The sequence below is a fragment of the Cebus imitator genome, unplaced genomic scaffold, assembly GCF_001604975.1.
Source record: "Cebus imitator isolate Cc_AM_T3 unplaced genomic scaffold, Cebus_imitator-1.0 Scaffold107, whole genome shotgun sequence".
Classification (NCBI taxonomy): Eukaryota; Metazoa; Chordata; class Mammalia; order Primates; family Cebidae; genus Cebus; species Cebus imitator.
In genome coordinates this window covers 6,176,611-6,200,779 of record NW_016107422.1, presented here as the reverse complement: position 1 = coordinate 6,200,779, position 24,169 = coordinate 6,176,611, and the positions used below count along the sequence as shown (strand labels likewise).

The 24,169-nt window shown below is 42.9% G+C and overlaps 1 protein-coding gene and 1 pseudogene across 2 annotated transcripts in view; one reads left to right on the top strand and one right to left on the bottom strand.

Moving 5' to 3' along the window:
- Positions 1-24,169, bottom strand: part of CUNH10orf90 (chromosome unknown C10orf90 homolog) — a 239,439-nt gene that overhangs the window by 80,547 nt on the left and 134,723 nt on the right. For both annotated transcript variants that reach the window (XM_017537895.2, XM_017537896.2), the window contains exon 3: positions 5,938-6,029. In XM_017537895.2, coding sequence (XP_017393384.1) covers positions 5,938-6,029 — 92 coding nt within the window. The remainder of the gene's footprint in view (positions 1-5,937; positions 6,030-24,169) is intronic.
- Positions 9,391-9,701, top strand: LOC108310710 (annotated as a pseudogene).

Genomic DNA, 24,169 nt, shown 5'->3' with positions numbered 1-24,169 from the left:
GTGTTGGTGGGGAGCACATGTTAAAAATGCAGATTTCTAGACCTCTCCTTCCTTGGACCCTGATGTATCAGGATCTATGGGGATAAAGCCTAGAATCTGTATCTTTCACTAGCTCCCAGGTGATTCTTCTGCATGGATATGGTGGGAAGGACTCAGGCCACCTGGGGTCTAGTGTGAGCCAGGATTCCCATACTGGCTACAGGACCTTGGACAGGGCCTTGGTCTCCACAGCTGCTGAGCAAGGAGAAAACAGGGGTGGTTCTTGTGGGGCCTCCAGGCTTCCTCGTACTGTGGTCTCCAGTATCAAGAGAGTACCTCTTTTCCAGGCTCAGGGCACCATGACAGCCTTGAGCTTGGTATCCACAAGGGGTATGTTGCTGGGAATGAGTGAATGACATCTCATCCTGGAACAACAAGGATGGGAAATACATCCTTCAACAAGGATGAAGCCCTAGCCAGAGCCCAGGGCCCTGCATGCTGAGGGATGCCTCCAGGCTGTGCTGCAGGCTTGTGCGTCCCTCCAGAAGAACCTAGAAGCCCAGAGTACGGGATAAGGAATTAGCCACCATGGGGAGTGTAAATTAGTTCAACCATTGTGGAAGACAGTGTGGCGATTCCTCAAGGATCTAGAAATAGAAATACCATTTGATCCAGCAATTCCATTACTGAGTATATACCCAAAGGATTATAATCATTCTATTATAAATACACATGCACATGTATGTTCATTGCCACATTGTTTACTTACAATAGCAAAGACCTAGAACCAACCCAAATGCCCATCAATGATAGACCGGATAAAGAAAATGTGGCACATATACACCATGGAATACTAAGCAGCCATAAAAAAAGGATGAGTTCATGTCCTTTACAGGGACATAGATGAATCTGGAAACCATCATTCTCAGCAAACTGACACAAAAACAGAAAACTAAACACTGCATGTTCTCACTCATAGGTGGGTGTTGAAAAATGAGAACACATGGACACAAAAGGGGAACATCACACATTGGGGTCTGTTGGGGGGCTAAGGAAGGGGTAGCAGGGGGTGGGGAGATTGGGGAGGAATAACATTGGGAGAAATGCCTGATGTAGGTGATGAGGGGATGGAGGCAGCAAACCACCAAAGCATGTATGGACCTATGTAACAATCCTGCAAGGCCTGCACATGTACCCCAGAACTTAAAGTATTAAAAAAAAAAAGAGGAACTAGTCACTGTTTCACTAAGTAGGTCCTAGCAAGTGTAGCCATGATTTTTTTACTCTATCAGATGTGAATGGATGAGGGAAGAGGACTGATGAACAGCATGAACTTGAACTTATTTCTGAAGCCCTGGAATCACTCAGGATGTCAAGGTGACACTGCTCCTGAGGGACAAATGCTGACGAATGCCCAGTTCCAAAGAAAAATCGATTTGCCCTCTCAGAATACAATGTGTGATGTAATTCTAGGGTACATACTCTTCCCATGACCCAGCAGAAATGAGTGGATATGTGACATAATCCAATCTACAAAGGAGTGAGGGGTGTTCACATCAAAGGGATACCATATTTCAGTGGAATTTACAGTGGAATACATTTCAGTTTGCCTGAATTACACAAATAGAAATGAGTCATTATATATCCAATACATTGAAATTTCGCTGATAGAAATGTAGAAGTCACGTAATTTTTTTAAGGTGCAATTCTATTACTAATAACACACAGTCATGGTCAAACTCTTTAACTGTGCATCCCACATATTTATTTGGGCACCTACTATGTGCCAAAGGCTGCATTTTTCCAGTGTGTAGTCTCAGCTTTGACAAGAGTCCCCAAAACTGGGAGAAATGGAAAAGGAAACACTGGAGGGCCCTTTGCTCTTTCCTCTACAGCACATTCTTCTGTGTATCAAACCCCTTCTCTCAGTGAGACCCATTCAATAATTGAAGATAAGGTCTAACCTCTTCAAAATCTGTATGAGTTTGCCAGGACTACCATAGCACCAAAGTACCATACACTGCATGACTTAAACAACTGAACTAATTTTCTCAGCTCTAGGAGCTGGAAGTCTAAGACGAAAGTGTCACAGGGCTGGTTTCTTCTGAGGCCACTCCTTGGCTTGTAGACAGCCACCTTCTTCCTACATCTTCACAGTCTTCCATCTGTCCTCTGCCCCATGTCTGGGTCCTAATCTTTTCTTCTTATAAGGACACCAGTTGGACTGGATTAGGACCCACCCCAATGACCTCGCTTAACCGTAATCACTTCTTTAAAGGTCCTACCTCCAAATGCAGGCACAGTTTGAGAAAGTAGAGGACAGGACTTCACCATATCAATTTAGTGGGGGTTGGGCAGATGTGATTCAGCCCCTAACACATCACTTTGTGTTCCATCCCTCTTCTGGGCCAAGGAGGGAATGAAATGGGGGTTATTTAATGTTCCTCAGTTCAATCAGTCTACTACTTTTAAAGCTGGGCAAATTTTCTTTAAAAAGTAATTACATATTTTACACCCAATATCTTCTCAAATTAAGCTGTTTCACAGTGACATTCCATCTTTCTTTCTACTGGATTAACTAAACATGTCTTTACAAAGAGATTTCTTTCATCTGAAATAAAATTAAGATTTGATTTAAAAGGAAGAAGAAAATCATCTCATATTTTCAGTGGAATGTTCGAGTGGGAGAGGGGTCAGATGCATAGCTGGGTTTTGTGTCTTGCTTTGGGAGTAAACTGTCCCTTTCCTAACCATCACCACACAACAAATTTTTTACACTTTCTTTCTCATAGATGCTGCTTTAAGATATTGATATCTCTTAAATGTTTCAAAGATGATTTTGTAGTGCTGGTAACTGCTTTCATAGTTTTGTGCTTTTATTGATTGTTTTTCACTTCATGTTTATGCCTTAAGAGGTATTTCTAAGAAGGGCATAATTCCATAAATTGAAGTCAGAAAGAGACAAGTGGCAGATGATCAGAGGAATCAGCTCTTAAGCCACTGGAGTGAGGATGCCTCCATCCCTGTAGCAATTTATTTCTCCCAAGAATAAGCCTCTCCGCCGATCTCTACCTTGAAACGTGTATTTTTCCCCATTGCTGCTCTGCAACCTTTATTTGCCCGAGGATTCTCTGGCTGCAGCTTCACACAGAAGACTCTGCAGTCCTGTGCATTTGCTGCAAAACTGCCTTCCTCCACTGAGTTGATCTGGAGCCACCATCACTAGGTAATCTGTTGACCTAGTGGCATTTCATCCTGAATGGAAGGGCATTTTCCAGTGTATGAACTCACTCTGGTATGTAGCAACAGGAGAAGGCAGTTTTAAGGCAAATGGAAAAATCTGAGCTTTTCTCACTCTCCATTGGGAAACTTTTGCCTTTCCATGCAGTTACTAAAAATAAAGAACTCCATGCATCCTGATATAGAGCAGAGAAAAGCCAGAAAGAATTTATTTTTCCCCCAATTTTTAAATTGCGGTGAAATACACATTAAATAAAATTTACTATCTTAGCCATTTTAAGTGTACAACTTAGCATATAAAACGCATTCATAATGTTGAACGACCATCACCACGATTTATTTCAAGAACTCTTTTCCTCTTGTAAAACTGAAACTCTATACCCATTAAATACTAACTTCCCAGTCCCTTTTCCTCATTCTCTGACAACCACCAAGAATCACTGTATTTTTTATAAGGTGGAGTGGGTAAGTAAATCGTGCTTGCACAACTGCATCTTATATTCTGTAGAAATTAAAAATACAAATTACAAATAAATTAATTGACATGAGGAATTGCTTGTGATGGGATATTATAAGAGAATAATACAAGACAGCTATCAAAGTTAATATGCATCACAGTCCTATGTTAAAATCCATGGGGAAAATGGATAGATAAATATTTTCTTATTTATACATTTCTGTATTTTCCTGTTTCTGCATAGGGTCGCTATTACTTTTATTAAAAGGAAATTTTCAAAAAAAGTTTTAAAGAAGATAACTCTGTTCCATATTTACTCCTTTTAAACAATCATTTGCCAGAAAAGGTGACTTCTTATCACTGCTACGGCTTGAATGCATTTTGGATGGACAAGTGATCAATCTTGTGTGGGCCCTGGAGGAGAGGTGGTGACTTACGGCAGCCACGGTGGCAGGACAGCAGGGCAGTCCCTGGCGTATTTCATCCTCTCATGGCAGCCTTCTAGCGCATACCCAGGGACAAGCTCTAAATGTTCCAAGTTAGGGGGGAAATTTGAGTCACATTCTGACCAAATTAGATGATCCAGATTATTCCAGAGCAGGTTGTCAGGAGGTATAATTTCCAGAGACATTGAACTCAGTCACAGATAATGACCGAGAAAGAGAGAAAGAGAAAGAGAGAGAGAGAGAGAGAGAGAGAGAGAGAGTGTGTGTGTGTGTGTGTGTGTGTGTGTGTATATTACAAGGATACAGCCACATAGCCACAAGGGGTGTGTTGCTGGGAATGAGTGAATGTCATCTCATCAACATTCAACATTAGTGACTAATGTTTAGCCACAAACATCAACATCAACATTAGTGACAAAACTCTGATTAATTTTTGAAATCAACAGGAAAATGCTGAAATTTGCCAGCTCAATGGGAAAAACAGGTGACAAAGATCCTCAGTTGACATCTTTCTTAAAAAAGAGTAGCAGTGGAATGCAGCAGTTTCATCCCCACACCCTTCCCTGACTCAATCTCTCTCCTCCTCACTGGCATGTACACCCAAGGACAGCTCTGAATGACGCACTGCTCTTTCCACTCCTTTTCCTCCCCAAACCCAGGGCTCTGGCTCCTGCTTCCAGGGAACAGATTGATTATAGCCATGCATCTTTACATCTTGAGACAGTGAGCTTGGTGCTTTCACATAGAAAGGGCTTTAAATATTGATGACTAAATCTCAGGAACCCAAATAACATCCTTTCTCCCTCTTGTGGGATTTCAGGCACCGAGTCTCTGAAGGAAATGTAGAGCTTTATTAAACGCAGACCTAAATCAAAGTAATACCTAACACAAGCATTTTGGGTAAAAAAAATATTTTAACAGATATCTTTGCTACTTTAATCTGTTATGAGAGATCAATTCTTATAATTCCACTCTCTCTTAGAACTATAAAAATGGGCAGCGAAATCTCCATCTGTGACAGACAGCAGATGCCTTGTAAACTGTAACATCTTGGACAGTTTTTTAAGGTGAGAAAGTCCATACTGTAAATCTCGTTAATTCAAAAGAGGCTTCTACCATGACAGTCCTTTAGAGTAAGCTAAGAACAAAAGCTTCAGAGCCAGGCAGGTTATACGAGCTGTGAGATTTGGGGCAAGTCACCTACTGAAGCTGTAGTTTTCTCATTTCTAGGTATTAATATAAGAGCAGTACCTGTCTCATGGGGCTATGGGAAGGGTTAACTGAATCAGTCATTAGTCAGAGCCTGGTGTATGACACGCTGACAATATTAACCACTGTGCACCAAGCTCTTTTGTTCCTAGAATCTGAAATATTTCGTTTTATAAATATGACCTCTAATTTTCTTCCCTATTTCAGACCACTGACACTTTTTGCAGTTCTAACAACCTATACCAGCTTGTTAGATTTCAGAGAACCTCTTTCGCATCTTGAAAATGCTGTATGGCACGATTCTCCCTCTCTCTCTCTCCCCCTCTCTCTCCAGAGGACAAATTTTGTTGAAAATTGAGAGGAATTGCCATATTCTAAGAGACTGCAAACTTACAAATTGTTTTTGAAGTTGATAAAAGAATTAAAGCTGCAGTGTATGCTTTCACGTAACAGGTCCTAGTCATTGATGGTTAGATTGTCTGCTGCATTAATTCAATTTTTGACTAAATAAAATAAAATGCAATCACATCACAAGTAGGCCAGTGATTATGTTTTATGGATGGGTGCATTTTGCTGATTGTTTTAGAAGTTAGAAATGTATGTTACCTTGGTGAAGTCAGATTTCGCCTCTGTAACATCAGACTGGAGATTTTTAAGGGCAATTTGATCGCTTGTACTGTGGTAGTTGTCCCGTAATCCTAGGCAAAAGGAGATAATATTGCTACTTTTCAGTATATAAAAGGATAAAATGAAATATATAACTCTATATGAAATTTAATGTCACCTACTCACATATTCTATCAGCCAATAGTAAATCCAGATAGTCTAACTATGACAAAAATCTTACACATTTCTCTCATTTATTCCATTCCCTCCATTTAACCTCTCTGGGTTCTTTATTACTTAGTTTATTCAGCTGCAAGATTTCTTCTTCCATACAATCCCTTATGTTCCTTAGACTCAGTCATAATTGCATAATTTTAGCCCTATCATATTTGCCAGTGTCCCGAGTTTGTGCTCAGCAGAAGAGATTTCCCATCTATACATTTCCCAGCATCACTACAGGTAAGAATGGCTGAAATAGAAACTGACCTTCATTCAGCCTCTTAATGCGAACATTACCGGCAGGGTCATGGGTGACTCAGAAACTGATACAAAACTGTTTTAGACTCTCTGAGGATAATTTAGTGATAACATCATGAGATATTTTATGTAAAATCCCCCACATGTGCCTTTCTGTGAGTGTCTGCCACAGAGATACCTAAGGATATTGTTAGGTCCAACTGCACAGAGCAGTAGACTAAACACTGGAGAAATGGGGTTCTAGTCCTGGATCCCCCAATCACTGGCTTAATAACACTGGACACATCTACAGATCCACTCTTCACCTGAATTCCTCATCCACCACACCTGCCCTGAGTGCCTCATGGAGGCCTGCACAGCAGCTTTCTCTTAGATGCAACTCAGCAGCACTGCAGTTTGCCAGGGCCTCATGCAGACACAGCCCCCACAGTCTCTAGCAGTGACCTTTATCAGGTTGCTAATGTAGAAACATGAACCAAACACAGGGAGATGGTATGAACATGGAAGTAGGAAGCAAGCCCAGGAAGAGACCCAGTTTCTGCAGCCCAGGGTTACCACTCTGCCTCTGCAATGGAAATACTCCAGGGAAGGTGATTTTTCAAGGGGCTGTAATGAATGGCTCCCCAACTCCTAGTGCAGGTGATGAGAAAGAAGAGATTTATGAAAATAGTTCCCTAAACTAGAATCCTGCCTTTATCAGCTCATCAAAAAGGTTTATCAGAATTTTAGATATACAGTCACGTACTGCATACAACCTTTCGGTCAATGAAGGACTGCGTATATGAGTGGTCCAATAAGATAATAGAGCTGAAAAATTCTTTCACCTAGTGATGCTGTAGCCATCAGAACATCATAGTGTAATTATTTAAATAAGTGTAGTGTAGCCTAAGTGTGCAATGCTTGTAGTCTGCAGTAGTAGACAATGCTGTCCTGGGCCTCCATATTCACTCACCACTCACTCACTCGTCCAGAGCAACTTCCAGTCCTGCAGGCTCCATTCATAGTAATCGTCCTTTACAGGTACACCATTGTCTATCTTTTAGCCTCTATTTTTACTGTACCCTGTTTATGTTCAGATATGTTCAGATGCACAAGTAGTTACCATTGTGTTACAATTATTACCCACAGTATTCAGCACAGTGCATGCTATACATGTTTGTAGTAGCCTGGGAACAAGAGGCCATACCATACGGCCTAGGTGCGTAGGCGGCTGTACCTTCTGGGTTTGTACGTTCTACAAGGTTCACACACCAACAAAACCCCCAACCATGTTTCTCAGAACACATCCCCACCCTCAAGCACTGCATGGATGTAACTTAAAGCATTTTATGAGGAAAATAATGTGCTTTCATATTTTCAAATCTGGCAGATTTGCAAAGGGGTCAGGACATGGCTCGAGGGAATTTCAAGGGCTATCACTGACCTGTCCAAAGCTTGGCTATGTCTCATCTTGTCCTTGGGCGACAGTGAGCCCCATCAGCTCTAATTCAGATGTGGGGCCGTGCCTCCATCTATGACTGCTACTGAGTGACAGAGGCGGTTATCTAAGATGATGTGCACAGATTACTTTTCGTGAAGTACAAATATAAGGCCTGAAAGGTCTCATGGATTCCTGTGCAGAGATGATGCATCGTGATGAACTGACAATAAAGCTGATGAAGACAGAAATCACCTGCTCTGGTCATGTGGCTCCAGGTGTGGTTAAGAACTTTGGAGTCAGCACAGGCTGAGGTCAGACAGGTCTGGGCCTGCAACCTGCATCCTCAGGCTGACCTCAGTGGATGGGCTGCATACTCTGAGTTGCTTCTTTCATAAAAGGCAGGCAATAACACCTCCTGCAAAAATGCTGCCTTGTCATCGGTGCAATGAGAGTACAGTATGGAAGGCACTTGGGCAGAGTGGGGTGTGGGGTTCATTTTTGATAAATGATACCAGTTATGATTGGTAATGAGCAGGATCGAGGCAGCCCTCCCCAAGACCCAACTGGTTGCCATTACTGTGGCATCAGTGGTCAGGAAGCCACTGGAATCACACCACAGAGTTCCAGCACCTGAATCCCAGTTCTGGTTACTCCTGTGGCTTTGAGCAAGTTACTCAGCATCCTTTGGTTTCCCACCACGACATGTAGACAATGAGGGTACCTACTTCAGAGGGTTACTGAAAGAAATTAAATAACATAACCATCCCTTAGTGCAATGCTCAGAATATAACACCATCCAGTAAACACTAGCTCTGGGGAGGTGCCTCATCTCTATCAGGAAGGCAGAGGGACTGCCATGATCAGGCACACAAAGGCTGAGCATGAGCTGCCTGTGGCCACTGCAACAAATGACCACAAATTCAGTGCTTACGTAACCCAAGGGTGTTATTCTCCAGGTCTACCACAAATTCAGCGCTTACGTAACCCAAGGGTGTTATTCTCCAGGTCTAGAGGTCGGAGGTCCAACCTGGCCTCACTGGGCTAAAATCAAGGTGGTGGCAGGGCTGGGTTCCTTTCTGAAAGCTGCAGAGGAGAATTCTCTTCCTTGCCTTTTTCAGCTTGTAGAGGCTACATGCATTCCTTGCCTCACAGCCCTGAATCACTCAAACTTCTGCTTCCAATATCACATCTCCTTATCTGACTCTGACCCTTCTTCCTCCCTCTTGTAAGGACGCTTGGATTAGATTGAGTCCACCTGGAGAATTGAGGCTAATCTCCCCGTCTCAAGGTTATTAATCACATTTGCCAAGTTCCTTTGGCCAAGTAAGATAACATACTTACAAGCTCCAGGGATTAAGACATGAACATCTTTGTTAGGGGGTTATTATTCTGCCCACCATAGACTAGTTGGGGAGATGGAGGTAGATGTATTAGATGTAGTGTAGGGCCTTTAAAATAATGACTATAAAGTCTATATAACAACATGAGAATGTGCTTACAATGCTATGTTTATCAAAAGGAAAAAGCTGGGGCAACAGACTTTCCGTCCCAGAACCATGACCCAGTTTGTCCATAACCTTGTGGAGAAGACCCCGGTGCTGGTAAACACTGCTGTGACTTAATCAAAGCCTCAATCGGCCACATTTTGGTACCACCCCAAGGCTGAGCTGGTTCCTCCCACCCCTGCTGAGATTCCTAGAGCTATTCAGAGCCTGAACAAAGACAGTCACTAGTGCTCAGACTCAGCTTCTAACAGCTCACAGTTGAGAAAGCTGTGCTGAATGGTTTGGCGGCCACAGAGGTGTGGACGTGGTTTTACATCGGAGAGATCATAGGCAAGCACGGCATCATTGGTTATCATATTTGAAGACCAATCTTTCACATCTGATTATGTTTATTATTTGAGTGTTGTTGGCCCATGTGTGATCAGACTGCTGACTGAATAAAATAAGATTTGTTAAAAAAAAAAAAAAAGAAGAAGAAAAAAGCCTATGAACCATATGACAGCAACATTTATAAAATGTATGTAGGTCCTCAGGCTCTGCCTCTTGGAAACTTGACCCAAGACAGGGCCCTACCTCGCATTGCTGTTCAACAGCAAGGGCTCCCAAAATGTGGCCCCCAGACCAGCAGCATCCACATGATGAGGGCACTTGTTAGAAATTCACATTCTTGTGTCTCACCTACTGACCCGCAGACCTAGCAAATGAGGAGGTTTGAGGCGGCTCAGCCCTGTGCTTTAGCAAGCATTCCAGGACATCTGGCAGAGCTCAAGCCCAGGAGTATATGCTGATCTAAGAGAACTTAAGGTGGTGAGTCTGAAGCACCAGAAGAGGACTGGTTTGAAAACCACCCCATGACTTTTAGGAAAACACACCTAGTCTGTGGGCATGGGAATCTCAATGAGGCTTCTCGCCAGTGGCTTCAATTTGAATAAAACCATCATAGAAAAATGAAAAACAAAAAAGGTCATGAGAATCAGCATGCTTTTATTTTGAAATTAAAAACCAGCCTAGTCAACCACCCAAAATCATTCTTGGTCTATGACTCACTGTGTTAGCTGCCCAGCACGCCGGCCCTCTGTGCCCAGGGAAGGTGTGCACTCACTAGTACGTGTCAAGAGCTCTTCTCTCCTAAGATGACTGGAAGCACTGTACCCACTGCTGTCTCCATCAGCCTGAACCACACATCCAAAACCATTGCCCGACTTGAGCCCCTTCCAGAGAAGGCCACAACCCCCATGAGTGAGCACACCACAAGGCCCTGAGCCAAGACCTTCCGGAATCCATGTTTCCTCCCTGGAGGATGGTCTGTGCTTCAGCAACGGAAGTCAACCTAGCAGGAATTTATGCGGTGCTCAGGGTGTGTGAGGCCCTGGGCTGAGAGATAAGGTGGGAGAGATGCTCTCTTTTTCCAGGTACTCTAAGAGAAAGTCATGGCTTGGCTAGCCCGGGCCTTGATAAGCCGCAGACAGAGCCCTTCCAGCAAAGGGAACCGGGAAAAGTTGGTGGGAGGGAGGGGACACTTGACATGGCCTTGTCAGAGGGGATGGATTTAGGCAAAGGTGAACACAGTGGAGAGGCACAGCGGCACAGCCCAAGCTGCAGGCAAAGGGAAAGGCAGGAATGGCTTAAGATAAAGTATAAAAGTAGAACAATCCAGCCTCTTTGGAAAATAGCAAGTAGAATATTGGGTGAATCACAGAATATGGTTAAAAAATCACGTCCAATTCCCATCTGTTGGCCCATACTGCTTGATTTATCTCTACAAAAGTAGTAGATAAGCACCATCATGTATCGCCTCGTCAATCAATCCACCGAAGAAATGTGCAAATGACAAATGCCCAGGCCTTCAGTCTCTTTGGTGGTTATGCTTATTCTTCTCCTGCCTGCATCATGAGCAGCAGAGGCAGGGAAGGGGCACTCAAATTCTCACTTCTTGGATTTTTAAATGCCTTATTTCTAGTCTTATGGAAGTCAAGGTTTAGTCTGAATTTTCACCAGCCTTTTAACAATACCCTTTGTTAATACTTTAAAGCAGATGTTTCTCAGAGAGAATCACTCCAGATTTACATTCAGCTCATCATTCGGTGAGACTTAACACTACTGAATACCCAGTTTCTCTGGGAAGTCTTCTCGTCTTTGACTTCTGGTCTCTTTACTGTCTTTTTCCTCTTGGCTACTGTGTCTTTCTTTTGTGGGTTTTCTCCTTGACATTTCTCTGTCCTGCCATTGTGCCCTCTTCCCAAATCTGATGGACCAAACCAACCAAGCAAAGGCCAGATCTCCTCTGTGAGCACCGCCTCAGAGCCAGCTGCCTCCAAGTTGCTTCAAATAGCTTTTGCAAAAGGAAACCAATCCTGCCCCCCATAGCTCTCCCTCCCTTCTTCCTCCTGTGTCATCACCTTGGCCAGTGGCCAAGCAAAAACCAAGGTCTGACCACATCTGAGACAACATCCTCCCCCTTCCCATTGCCCTCACTGGAAACAGAGGCTCCACTCAGCACCACTGCCTCACCTTCACTTCCAACATCTAACTGAAAGCCAAGGCCGGTTTTTTCCTGAGACAAAGGCTTTCCTCCATTGCATCAATTCACCTCCCTGCTCTGCTGATGTCAGCAAGGTCACAATCAGGCTGGTGACCAAACTAGCCTCATCTCCCAGCCAGTCCTGCCAAACCTTCTTGATGTTGCCAGTTTGTGACCATAAAGGCCACATGCTCCTTCGAAAACTCAAATGCAAGGGACACATTTCTCCCCAAGAAAGGGGCCTGATAAAAGGTACAAAATCAAAGCACACATGTAGGGGTACCCTGGCAGTTCAAGAAGCCCAGGTTAGAAATCCTTAAAACCAGCCTGCTTCCCACGGGCAGCTGCCTTGGCTGACCATGAGTGCTGTCTTCGCTTTTTTCCCACTGGGCTAACTCCTAACTCTTCACCTGTGATGTGACTCAAGATCTCTTCTCTTAGAAGGACTTCCTAATCTGCCACTACCCAACATAGCCCTTAAGCTGGATTGGTGCCTGCATTAATTCTCAGGGCTGTCATGAAAAGTGACCACAAAGGGAGCAGTTGGATACACCAGGGATTTACTCCCTCCCAGTTCTGGAGGCCAGAGGCCAGAAATCCAGGTATCGAGACGGGGCTCCCTCTGAAGGCTCTAGGGGAGGACACTTCCTTGCCCCTCCCAGTGTCCCTTGGTTGCTGGTATCCTCTGTGTCCCTTGGCTTGGGGCAGCCCCTCTCTAATCTCTGCCTGCACCTGCACATGGCCATATTCCCTGGATGTACCTCCAAATCTCTCTCCTTTATAAAGACACCAGTCATTGGAATGTAAGGCCCACCCTACTCCAGTGTGACCTCATCTTAACTCAATGACATCTACAAAGGCCCTTATCCAAATGGCCCTTATTCCAATAAGGTCACATTCACAGGCGTTGGGGGTTAGGCCTGGAACACATCTTTTACGGAACACAGTTCAGCCAGCCCACACCAGTGCCCCCCTGACAGGCGTTGCTGTGCATCCTTTTTATGGCTTTGTGGAATTATCTGTTCATGACTATCTCTCCAAGTTGGCCCAGGTCTTTAGAGACACGTGATTCATCTCCTTTCCCTGGGGCCTCACACAGTACTGGGCCCAGAAGACAATGAGTGTGGACTGAATGAACAGATTACTTTATATCTTAATAAGGGTAACATCTGTGGGAAAAAAATTAGAACATACCTTTCCCAGACAGTCTGAGCATATTCCACTGAGGTTTCAAGGCCATTTTACTCAGTTTCAAAGGTCTTTTAATGAAAAGGATATATCTGGCTAAACGAAAGAAAAAATGGCCACAGTTTATGCTCGGAATGAGTCAGCCTTCCACCTTCCAGCCTCGGCCAAGAACCTCAAAACTCTGTGTGATGAAGTCACTGGAATGTTTACAGGGCAACCAGGGGAAGGGCGTGCAGGTCCATCTGTGACACTGCTTGTTAGCAGCAATTATCTCTTCAATGTTTACACCTGAGGCTTCTTTAATGAATAAAACAGGTTTGCATGAGAATTATTTAAAAATTTTCTTATTAAAATATATCCAGGTAACATCACACTGGTGATTAGTCTACTTGCTACCTTTTTTATTTTTATAAACAGTTTATATAGAAAATTGAGCAATATAACAGTTTACTATGCAAGTTCTTATAAGAATGATTGGTTTTCAGACAATTTAGTGAAATATCTTTGACACTAAACTATAATAAGCATTTTAAAAATAATTTATACCCAACCAAATTTAAGGTGGCTTATAGTTAATAACGCAGTTTAAAAACAGTAAAACTGATTTTTTAAGAGAAGTAGATAATGAGTTGGAGAAGTTATTGAATCAAACTCAAAAGCCTGTGCTAAAGATGGCACCAGTGGGCAGGCACGGCGGCTCACACCTGTTATCCCAGCACTTTGGGAAGCTGAGGTGGGCAGATCACCTAAGGTCAGGAGTTCTCGACCCGCTTGACCAACATGAAGAAACCCAGTCTCTACTAAAAATACAAAATTAGCCAGGTGTGGTGACACATGCCTGTAATTCCAGCTACTCAGGAAGCTGAGGCAGGAGAATCACTTGAACCCGGGAGGCAGAGGCTGCAGTGAGCCGAGATCGCGCAATTGCACTCCAGCCTGGGCAAAAAAGTGAAACTCCATCTCAAAAAAAAAAAAAAAAAAGACACTGGCACAGATGAATCATAACTTCAGGTTTATGATCCATTCCCCACGGTCAAAATGAAAGGAGAGATGTGAGAAATTGCATAACTTGTTGCATTTCCAATGAAATACACCATTTTATAAGGAGACCACTTTTACCTCCTGGGATGATGCCCGAGTCATTACATACATGCACAGTGGCTTTGTAAGCAGTTTTACAAACACAAGGCCAATGTAAATTTCACTGGACAATCCCAAGGCCCTTTCATCTGATCAGTGTCTCTGTCACATCATAATGGCTAGATACACTGCAGGTTTATTGTGAGCCACATACCTGCTAAGTGCTGTACAGGTGTTATCTCCTTTAACGGAAGAAACGACCTGTGAGGAGGATGCTATGAGTACTCTCATTTTGCAGATGAGAAGATTGAGTTTCATTTAAGTCTCTTGCCAGGTGTCATCCCTCCAATAAGCCGAAAGCTGAGAGTTTGCAATATGAATAATCACTGTACATGATTAGGAAAAGGTAAAAGTGGAACAGTCTGAGTTTTGATGTATAGTCCAGTGTGACAGTTGGTGCCACCACATTTTAATGCTGGCTAACCTTGGATGAGCCAAGTAACCTCCCGGCCTCTGTTCCTCTGTGAGAGACAGGCTTGTATTGGCTTTGTCGGGCTGGGAATTATTAAATGAGGCAAAGAAAGGTTTTCACGGGCTTTGCACAGTGCTGTCACAGAATGGGCCCTTGAAAAATAGAGTGTGCTATTGGCCACAGTTTTACACGTAATTTTCGTTTCTCAGAAAATTATGGTTTATAATAAAGACATTTTAAAAGCCTATTCTACTGAATGTTGCAGTCACTTGGGCTCTAGCTGAATCTGAAGACCCCTGGAGTCTGAAACACGGTCCTCTGGCCCTTGGCAGCCAGGGTGAGGTGTTCCAGCTTTGTCTTCCCTGTGGCTGCAGTGTGGGTCTCTCCTGGTGACGGATCGGGGCACCAGCCTCAAAGATAATGACGACAACCAAATAAATAATGCTTGTGAAAGCACCCCGCTCATGGGTACCGCATCAATGTCATCATGCCACTCTCTCAGGGCAGCAAACATTGACAGTGAAGATAGCACGTTTGAGGGCCTGAGTTGGGTGCTGAGATAGCAAAGATGATGGGAACACAGGAATCCCTGTCTTGGAAGAACCCACAGCCTAATGAGGAAATGAGCCACATGAAGGTATTTTTCCATGCAATGTGGATCTGACCATCTCTCATGAATTGTCTCACTTTTTAAAACTCGTGGTGAAATTCACATAAAATGTACCATGTTCATCATTTCTAAGTGTGCAGTATTAAGTACTTTCCTAAGGTGCAAGTGTTACCATCATCCATCTCCAGAATTCTAACTTGCAAAATGGAAACACTCTCCCCATTAAACGCCATCTCCCCATTAAACGCCAACTCCCCATTCCCACCTTCCCCCAGCCCTTAAAACCACCATTCTACTTTCTATTCCCACAAATTTGCATATTCTACGAACCTCATACAAATGGAATCATACAGTATTTGCCTTTTTATGGCTTATTTCACTTAGTATGTCTTCAAGATTCAACTGTGTGGTAGCATGTGTCAGAATTTCCTTCAAGGATGATATGCCATTGAATGCATATACTCCAATGTCCATATCCATACATCCATCAGTGGACACTAGTCCCTTCTTATCTATTGCAAATAATGCTGCAATGAACAGGTTGTACAAACATGTATCCAAGTCCCCGATTTCAATTCCTTCTTAAGAACTGTCTTTAGCCTTTCATTCTATGGTTCTGTCTTGATCTTATTACATAATATTTTCTTAGCACAAACTAGTTTTTGTTTTGAGAGGTGAGTGGGGGTGGCAAAGAGGTAGATACATGGACAGGTAACTTTGGTGGTACTTAAAACCATCTTTTAAAACACATTCCTTCCTTCCTTCATGACAGCATGCACAGAGGGAGGAGGAGAAAGGAATGAGGGTCTTGTTTTCAGACCTTGATGGATGTAAGCAGTTAGACACAGGGAGTCTCTGTTGTGCAACCCAAACACCTTCACTGTGGACGTCAGAGTGACAGGAAGACAAGGCACTCTCCTCTCAAAAGATTCCAGAGCTGGGAGGCAGCCCAGGTCAGGGAGAACTGAGGCCTGGGTAGAGGGGACAGGATTCCTGCTGGGAAGACCAGGGAATGCGGAGCCTCACCTAAGCAGAAAGCCAGGGCTTGGACGGCAAGAAGGAGCACTGGGAGAAGTTGAAAGATGACAATTTTGTCCCCATTTTGGGTGCCTTAATAGGACACAGCAAGCACATTGGGCTCCGGATCCCTCCTGGATGGTCAGCCATGCCAGCCCCTCCTTTGGGCCAGCCCCTTCCTCATCTGCAAGGCAAGGCGAGCACAGACCTGCATGGTCCCCCAGGGCACAGTCTAGCTCTGCCAAGAGGGCTTGTCCTACAAGAGCTGGGGGACATGTGAGAGGCAGGCAGTCTCCCTTTTAGCTTGCCTCATTTAGTGGAAAACGCCATCGTTTTCATCACTATGTACCCCCTCCTTTGTCAAGCTCACCAAACGAGAATCATTATTACATAGTCTTGAAAGTCATAGTGTGGTTTGATTTCAGAGGAGACCATTTCTGCCCTTGCAGGTGGGTGGTAGAAAAATGGGACGCTTCTGTGGACAACAGTGGCCAGAAAGAGACGCCACTCCCAATCACCACCCCAGCTTCCCCCTAAGGGAGATCTATGCTGCAACAGGGTCCCAATTACCAGACCCATTAGCCAGGCAACTTTCTGTAGGATGGGCAAGGATGAATTATTTGCTTTTTAGTTCAGGGCTGATGAACAAGCAACCCACCAGGAGGAAAAATAGAACGTCTTTTAAACTTCCTGCAAAGGGGATCTGGAGGCGCACTTGACCCACTTTGCCACACACTGCGATGAGACCAAAGAACTTGTCAACTCAGGTTTTTCTGTTAACAGATTCATTATGTAAACAAGACACAAAAATATTTTCATAAAATGTCAGGATGGATTTTCTCTCCTTCCCCAGCAGCAATGTGACTCGTTTGTGGGACTGTGGGGCTTGTTTCTCGTCTGTTCAGCTGAATTGGCCAGAGCAGAATGTCTGGAGCCTGGAGCTGGAGCCCGCAGAGATGATTACAGCCTCCGCCGTGAGCTGGACAAATGAGGTTGCTGCAGCATCCGAAAGCCCAGGTCGTAAATCTCTCATTAGAAGAGCCATTAGCCACACACTGCACATCAGGGGTCTGGAGAGCCACTGTCACCGGACCTGGTCTGAGAGTCCAGCATTAAAGGGAAAACCCAGGCTCAAGATGCGCACACCACGGCCATTATCCTGTGTTCCTACTTAGAAAACCAACGCAGCCTCTCCACAGAAGTCTCCAACAGCTCATCAGCGACGCCAGGCAATTAGAACAAGGTTGTTCTCCCTGGTGTCGATTTTGTTTGGGGTTCTTTGGCTCTTTGTTTTTGCTGTTGTTGTTGTTTAATGGAGCGAGGAGCCTTGCATTCCCTGTCTTCTGTTATTCCCTGCTGTATAGCAGACCTTACACTTAGGCAAGAACAGTGAAACTGTCCTCTTAAATGGGTAGGCACATAAGAATCCAAAGCTGCCTAAACAGCTTGTCCACACCTGCCACAATGCAAAAAAGGAAACAGAGGTGAAGAGGGGCAGGGCTCTCCAGAGAGAGAGAGTCAGGCTCCCTCAGTCGAGTCTAAAAGAGGGCTCAGGTGTCTGACCGTTTAGTCCCGTTCTCTTCTAACCGCAGCCCTTCCTGCTAGGCTGAGATTCTCTCTCCTCTCTCTGCAATTTACTAATTTTTTAAATAACAGCTTTATTGAGATACAATTTACATACCATACACTTTACCCTTTTAAAGTGCTCAATTCAGTGGATTTTGCATATTCACCAAATTGTGCAACCATCACCAAATTCCAGAACATTTTCCTCACCCCCAAAAGAAGTCCCACACCTGTTAGTCACACTCCTCATGAATCCCTTCAACCTGGCTCCTGCCAGCCACTCATCTACTTTCTTTCTCTGGATTTATCCATTGTGGACATGTCCCATAAATTGAATCACGTGACATGTGGCCTTTTGTTTCTGGCTTCTTTTGCTTATCATAATGCTTTCGAGGTTTATCTATGCTGTAACACATATCGGAACATCCTTGCTTCTTAAGGCTGAATAATATTCCATGGCATAGGTAGACCACATATGTTGCATCTCTTCAATAGCTGATGGACATCTGAGCTCTTCCCATTTTGATAGTAGTATTATTCATAATACAATGAAAATTCATGCACAATTCATGCACACATATTCATGCGTGGATATATGTGTCCTATTCTCATATATACCTATGAGTGGAATAGCTGGGTTGTATGATCACACCAGGCTTAAACTTGAGGAATTGCCAAACTGTTTCCCAAACTGAATGTACCATTTGACATTCCCACTAGCAATGTATGAGGGTTTCATTTTCCCCAGCCTTCCTAAGAGTTGTTATTGTCTGTCCTTTGGATTACAGTCAATGTAGTGGGTGTGAAGTACTATCTCATTGTGGTTTTGATTTGCATTTCTCTAATGGCTAACAATATTGAGCATCTTTCTATGTGCATATTGGCCATTTATGCTTTTTCTTTGGAAAAATGTCTATCCAGATCCTTTGCTCATTTTATAACTGGGTTGTCTTTTCTTAGGAGTTCTGGGGAAAAGATACTTAATGACACCTCCCTACCCCTGCCAATGAGTGAAAGAAGCAGTGATGATTCTCAGACTTGCATAAGGCAGCATCTCGTATCTATGTACCTTCAATGACAGAGGCATTTCTGTCATTTCTGACATGGGGGCTAAGAGAATGTTCCTTGGCATCCCACAGACATGGGTTCTAATCTAGCTTGATCACTTACAAAGTCTGTGACTTAGATAAGTCACCAACTTCTCTAGCCTCAGTTTCCTTATCTGTAAAACAGGCATTGCAATGTCTACTGCATCAGATTATTATGAGAGCTAAGAAAGAAGACACATAGAAAGCCCTTAGTACATTGCCTGGCATGTAGGAATCACCTAATACAGTTTATTTTTTATTTATCCACCAAATATTTATATAGCATTGACCATGGGCCAGGTATTGGTCTAGGCATCAAAGTCACGGCAATGAGAAAAACAGCCAGAAAAGTCTCTGCCCTCATGGCGCTTACGTGCTGTTAGCTTTCTTTAAAAAGTTAATGATGCTAGTTACTATTATAATTTAACATTTTTACTCTTGATTGTAAAATAAGTACCAGCTCATCAGAAACCAGAAACTAGGAAGACAAGATAAAGGAAGTTTCACTAATGAACTTGAACTTTAGAGAGAGACAAAGCATTAGCTTCAGTAATTGCAGCTCTCCTGCCAGGTCCTAGTGTGGCCTTTCCTTCTTCTCTGCTTGTAGAGAGAGACAGGGAAGGAGAGGTGTCTGAGAAGCTATAGGTCGCGGTCAACCAGGTCTCACGAGCGGGGAAAAAAGGAGCAAACACCAGATTTAGCATTTCCAGACATCTAGACAAAGAGAGAGATAATACTTACCAATAAATACACTTAGGAATCTTGGGGAGTTTTAGAAGCATAAAAATAATTTTTTAAGTGTAAAAAAATATGAGAAGGTACTTGGGAAGAAAGAGCAAGGGACGAAGCTTTCGATGCTTGAAAAGCAGGTCCGACAGGGCTGGGTAGGGCTGAGCATGAGACTGATTAACAGTGAAACTGCCAGCCTAGGCTAAAAAAACCCTTCTGAAGCGTGGTGGCGAAACTCATTTGAGTAAATGAAGTCCTGAGATCATGAGAAACACCGTTCTATTTAAAGGTCAGCAATTCTGCAGTGGAAACAGGCAGCCGACCCGTGCCCAAGGCCAGCTCCACCACAGCCCAGCACTGAGAACCGAGCTAGTCACTTACCTCTTCTTAGTTTCCTCATCTGCAAAATGGGCTCAACAACCCTGATCCCATCTGGACCTAAGGATGGAGTCTCAGGTCCTTCCTAGAGGACATGCCCACAGCCTGCAATGCTGATTCTCAGCTCACCGTGCGGTTCTCTGCCTGCCAGACAACAGCAGCCTCTGTGTGTGTGTGACGGGGAGAGGATATGTCAAACCTAGGCAGATGGCAGGATCAGTGAGACTGCCATTTGGAGAAAGGTAGATCTACAAAGGTCGATGTAGCCAGGGATCTGCCCTATCAGATATCAAGACTTACCATCAAAGCGAGAAGAAAGGCAGGTCACTGCTCCAGAAATGAACAAAAATGGACTAGTGGAAAAGAATAAGGAACCCAAAAAGAGACCCTCACATATATGGAAATGTGAAAAACAGTGAGGTGAGACTGTCTGTCAGTGGACATACACAAAAAAACACAAAATTTTACAAACTGCAATAAACTATGCTGAGACAATTAGTTACCATTATTTTTAAAACCAAAATTGGATACCTTTTCCTTATCATACCTACAAATCAACTCTAGATAATCTAAAAACTTAAATGCAAAAGGTAAAACTTTAAAACAATCTTTAAAGATGAAATAGTTGATATTTGCATGATGCTGCATAGGAAAGGATATCTTTACAATATTCCCAAAGACAAGCACTATTAAATAAAAGTTTGATAATTTCAATTATTTTTAACATAATAATTTCTGATCATCGAAAAATTCCATAAAGAGAGGAGGCAAGCCACAAATTAGAAAAATGTATTTATAACCCAGACGAAGGGTTACTATGGCTATTTAAAACTGGTTTTAAAAACCCCCGTAAATTAATTTGAGAAAGACCAGTAACCCAATGGAAAAATAGGCAAAGACAAAACAGACACTTCACAATAGAATAATATTTTTTCCCTAAGCAATTGAAAAAATATTCAACTTCATTAGTAAAGAGAGAAAGGCAAAATAAAATAATAAGAAACCATTTTGCATCTACCCATATTGGCAAAAAATCAATGATATTAAATATTGGTGAGGATGTCAGACAACAGGAGGCCCCATGCACGATCAGGGAACAACAACTAATACAGTCACTATAAAAAGTAACCTGGTAAACAGAAAGATGAAAATACCGAACAGCTGGCAACTCTGCTCTTATTTATAATATTTCATCAAAATCTGACACTTCATTGATTATAAGATGTGCCATTTAAAAATGTATCATCAAGGAATAAAAAGCTGTTAATTATATGTCATTAATTTTAATACATATTCTGATTTCAGAGATATTAAAATGTAAAAAAGTGTATCTTAAACTAAATGAAACATAGTATGTACATTAAAAAACCTCTTGTACATTTGTACTGGGATATATAAGACTGTTTATAGCATCAGTTTTTAATGGTGTCAAAAAAAGCCCCAATAACAACAAAAACGTTGTTTGACAAGAGAATTTATAAATAAATTGTGGAATATTCAACTAGCTAGCAGTGAAAATGAATAAACTATAGATATGCATATTAACATGGATGAGAAAAAGCAAACCAAAATAAGAATGGAAACAGAAAATAATAAATCAGTGAAACAGAAAAGAAATGATAGAAAACAAAGTTAAAAGGTAGTCTTAAGAAAAGCCAACAAATCAGTCAAGGAAAAAATTTAAAACACACAGAAATTTGCATTGTTAGGAATAAGACAGATATTATCACTGCAGAGACTATAGACATGAAAAGGATAATAAGAGAATATGAGGAATAACTTTCACGTGAATAAATTCAACTTAGAAAAAATATATACAAATTGCTTGAAAAAATATACCTTACCAAAATGACCAATATGAAAGTATTAAAAGCCCTGTATCTATTAAAGAATTGACCCCTTATCAAAAATCTGCCCATAAAGAACATGCCAGCTCCAGGTAGCTTCGCTGGAGACAGGAAAATGAAAGGGACAGAATGAGAAAGATGAAAACCAAAGCTGGCCCAGGCAGCCTGCAGGCACATGTGGGAAAGATGAATTCTATCAAGCACTGAAGGAAAAAAACAACCCAACCCTAGAAAACATAAGAGAATAGAGGCGGCTAGCAAAAGCCTAACTGCAAAACCTGATAAAGAGATTGCCAAAAACAAAACAGGAAAAGAAATAGAGAGGGAGAAATAAATAAAAATTACAGATCAGCTCGGGCGTAGTGGCTCATGCCTGTAATCCCAGCATTTGGGAGGCCGAGATGAGTGATCACTTGAGGCCAGGAGTTCAACACCAGCCTGGCCAACATGGTGAAACCTGTCTCTACTAAAAAATTAGCCCCGTGTGGTGGTGGGCGCCTGTCATCCCAGCTACTCGGGAGGCTGAGGCAGAAGAATTGCTTCAACTCAGGAGACAGAAGTTTTAGTGAGCCGAGATTGTGCCACTGCACTCCAGCCTGGGCAGCAGAGCAAGACTCTAACTAAAGAGCAAATATCTCTCATGAACATGACCAATGGTTCTCAGCTGGGGTTGATTTTGCTGCCTGGGGAAATGTTTGGAGACATTTCTGGTTGTCACCCTTTGTGGGAGAATGCAGCTGGCATCAGTGAGTAGAGGCCAGGTGTGCTGCCAAATACCAGAGGGTGCCCAGGACAGCCCCATGACAAAGGATTGTCAGGCCCAAAGTGTCAGCGGTTGTGAGGGTGAGAAACCCTGACATAGACACGAAAAACCTTAACAAAAGATCGTCAAATAGAATTCAGGAATGTATAAACAAGATCAGTGTATCCTAACCAAGTAGTTTATCCCAGGAATGGTGCTGGAACAACTGGATATTCCACTGAAAAATAATATACCTCGACCCTTACCTCAAATGCTTCACAACAATTTGAATAAAACAACAGACCTAACTCTGGCATTAAAACTATAAGGCTTTTAGAAGAAAATAGAGCAAAATATCTTTGTGAACTAGGAGGAGGCTAAGTTTTCTTAAGCAGCACTCAAAAGTAACAACTATAAAAGAAAAAGAAGGTAAATTAGACTGCATCAAAGTTTAAAACTTCTATTCATAAGGAGAAACTGTTAAGAAAATAAAAAGGCAAGGCGAGGACCTGGATAAAATATTTGCAAACCATATTTCTGACAAAGAACAGATATCCAGGATATGTAACAAACTCCTACAATGTAATAATGAGAAGACAACCAACCCAATATTAAATGGAGTCACCAAATATTTACCCTCACTGGGTTGAAAAATCACACACATTTGGCTAGTTTCTGGGTAGTTGTATGTAACTTATAAACTCAGGAAGTTGCCCCCCAACACATCCAGGGCAATTAACTCCCTGGTCATATACAGCTTAGCTCTGGAGTTAGAATAGACCTCCAGGCTGCCAGGGCTAAGTCTGGTTTCCTTCCAACTCATTGCATCTCAGCCTGCCATGTCCCCAACTTGACTTGTGGCTCTGTCTTTCAGTTGGTGGGTAATTTTATGATGATCCTCTTGGGTGATCCCACATGTTCAGGGTATAAACTGTCTCCTTATTGTAAATGTGACCTTCTAAGAGGCAACAGAGCCTGGGGTCTGAGGCCCTGATTCCAGTGGCTGGCATCACAACTGCATCTTTCTCCCATTCCCTAACCCGTTTCTTGGTCCCAGAAACTTCAGAGAAGACAGCCCCGTCATGGTCTCTGAGCTTTGGCCACTGGGTTTTACGGAGCTTGATCAAAGTGGCATCACCCTCAAAAGAACCCCCAATAAGTAAGGTTTGGATTCATGAAGAATGGGCACAAAACAAGTGACTTCAAAAATCTGAAATGAAATAAAAGCTTGTACTGTATTGTTAACCCTCGCTCACGCATCAATCCGGTGGGACTTTCAACAGTACATTTGTGGGTTTCTCTCTCGGCTTCATAGATAATACGCCTGTGCTTAGGTCTCGTCCCAGCCATCTCATACGCACTTAGCCCTGAAAACTTAAGATGAAGGTGGTAGCATTCCTAAGTCCCTTGAACATAGAAGTGAGTCCAGTCCCTTTAAATTCAAGGAAATCTGTCTTATCATTTAAAAACCAGCTCAGCATGTTCTCACTCATAGGCGGGTGTTGAACAATGAGAACACATGGACACAGGGAGGGGAGCACTACACACTGGGGTCAGTTGGGGGGAAATAGGGGAGGGACAGTGGGGGGTGG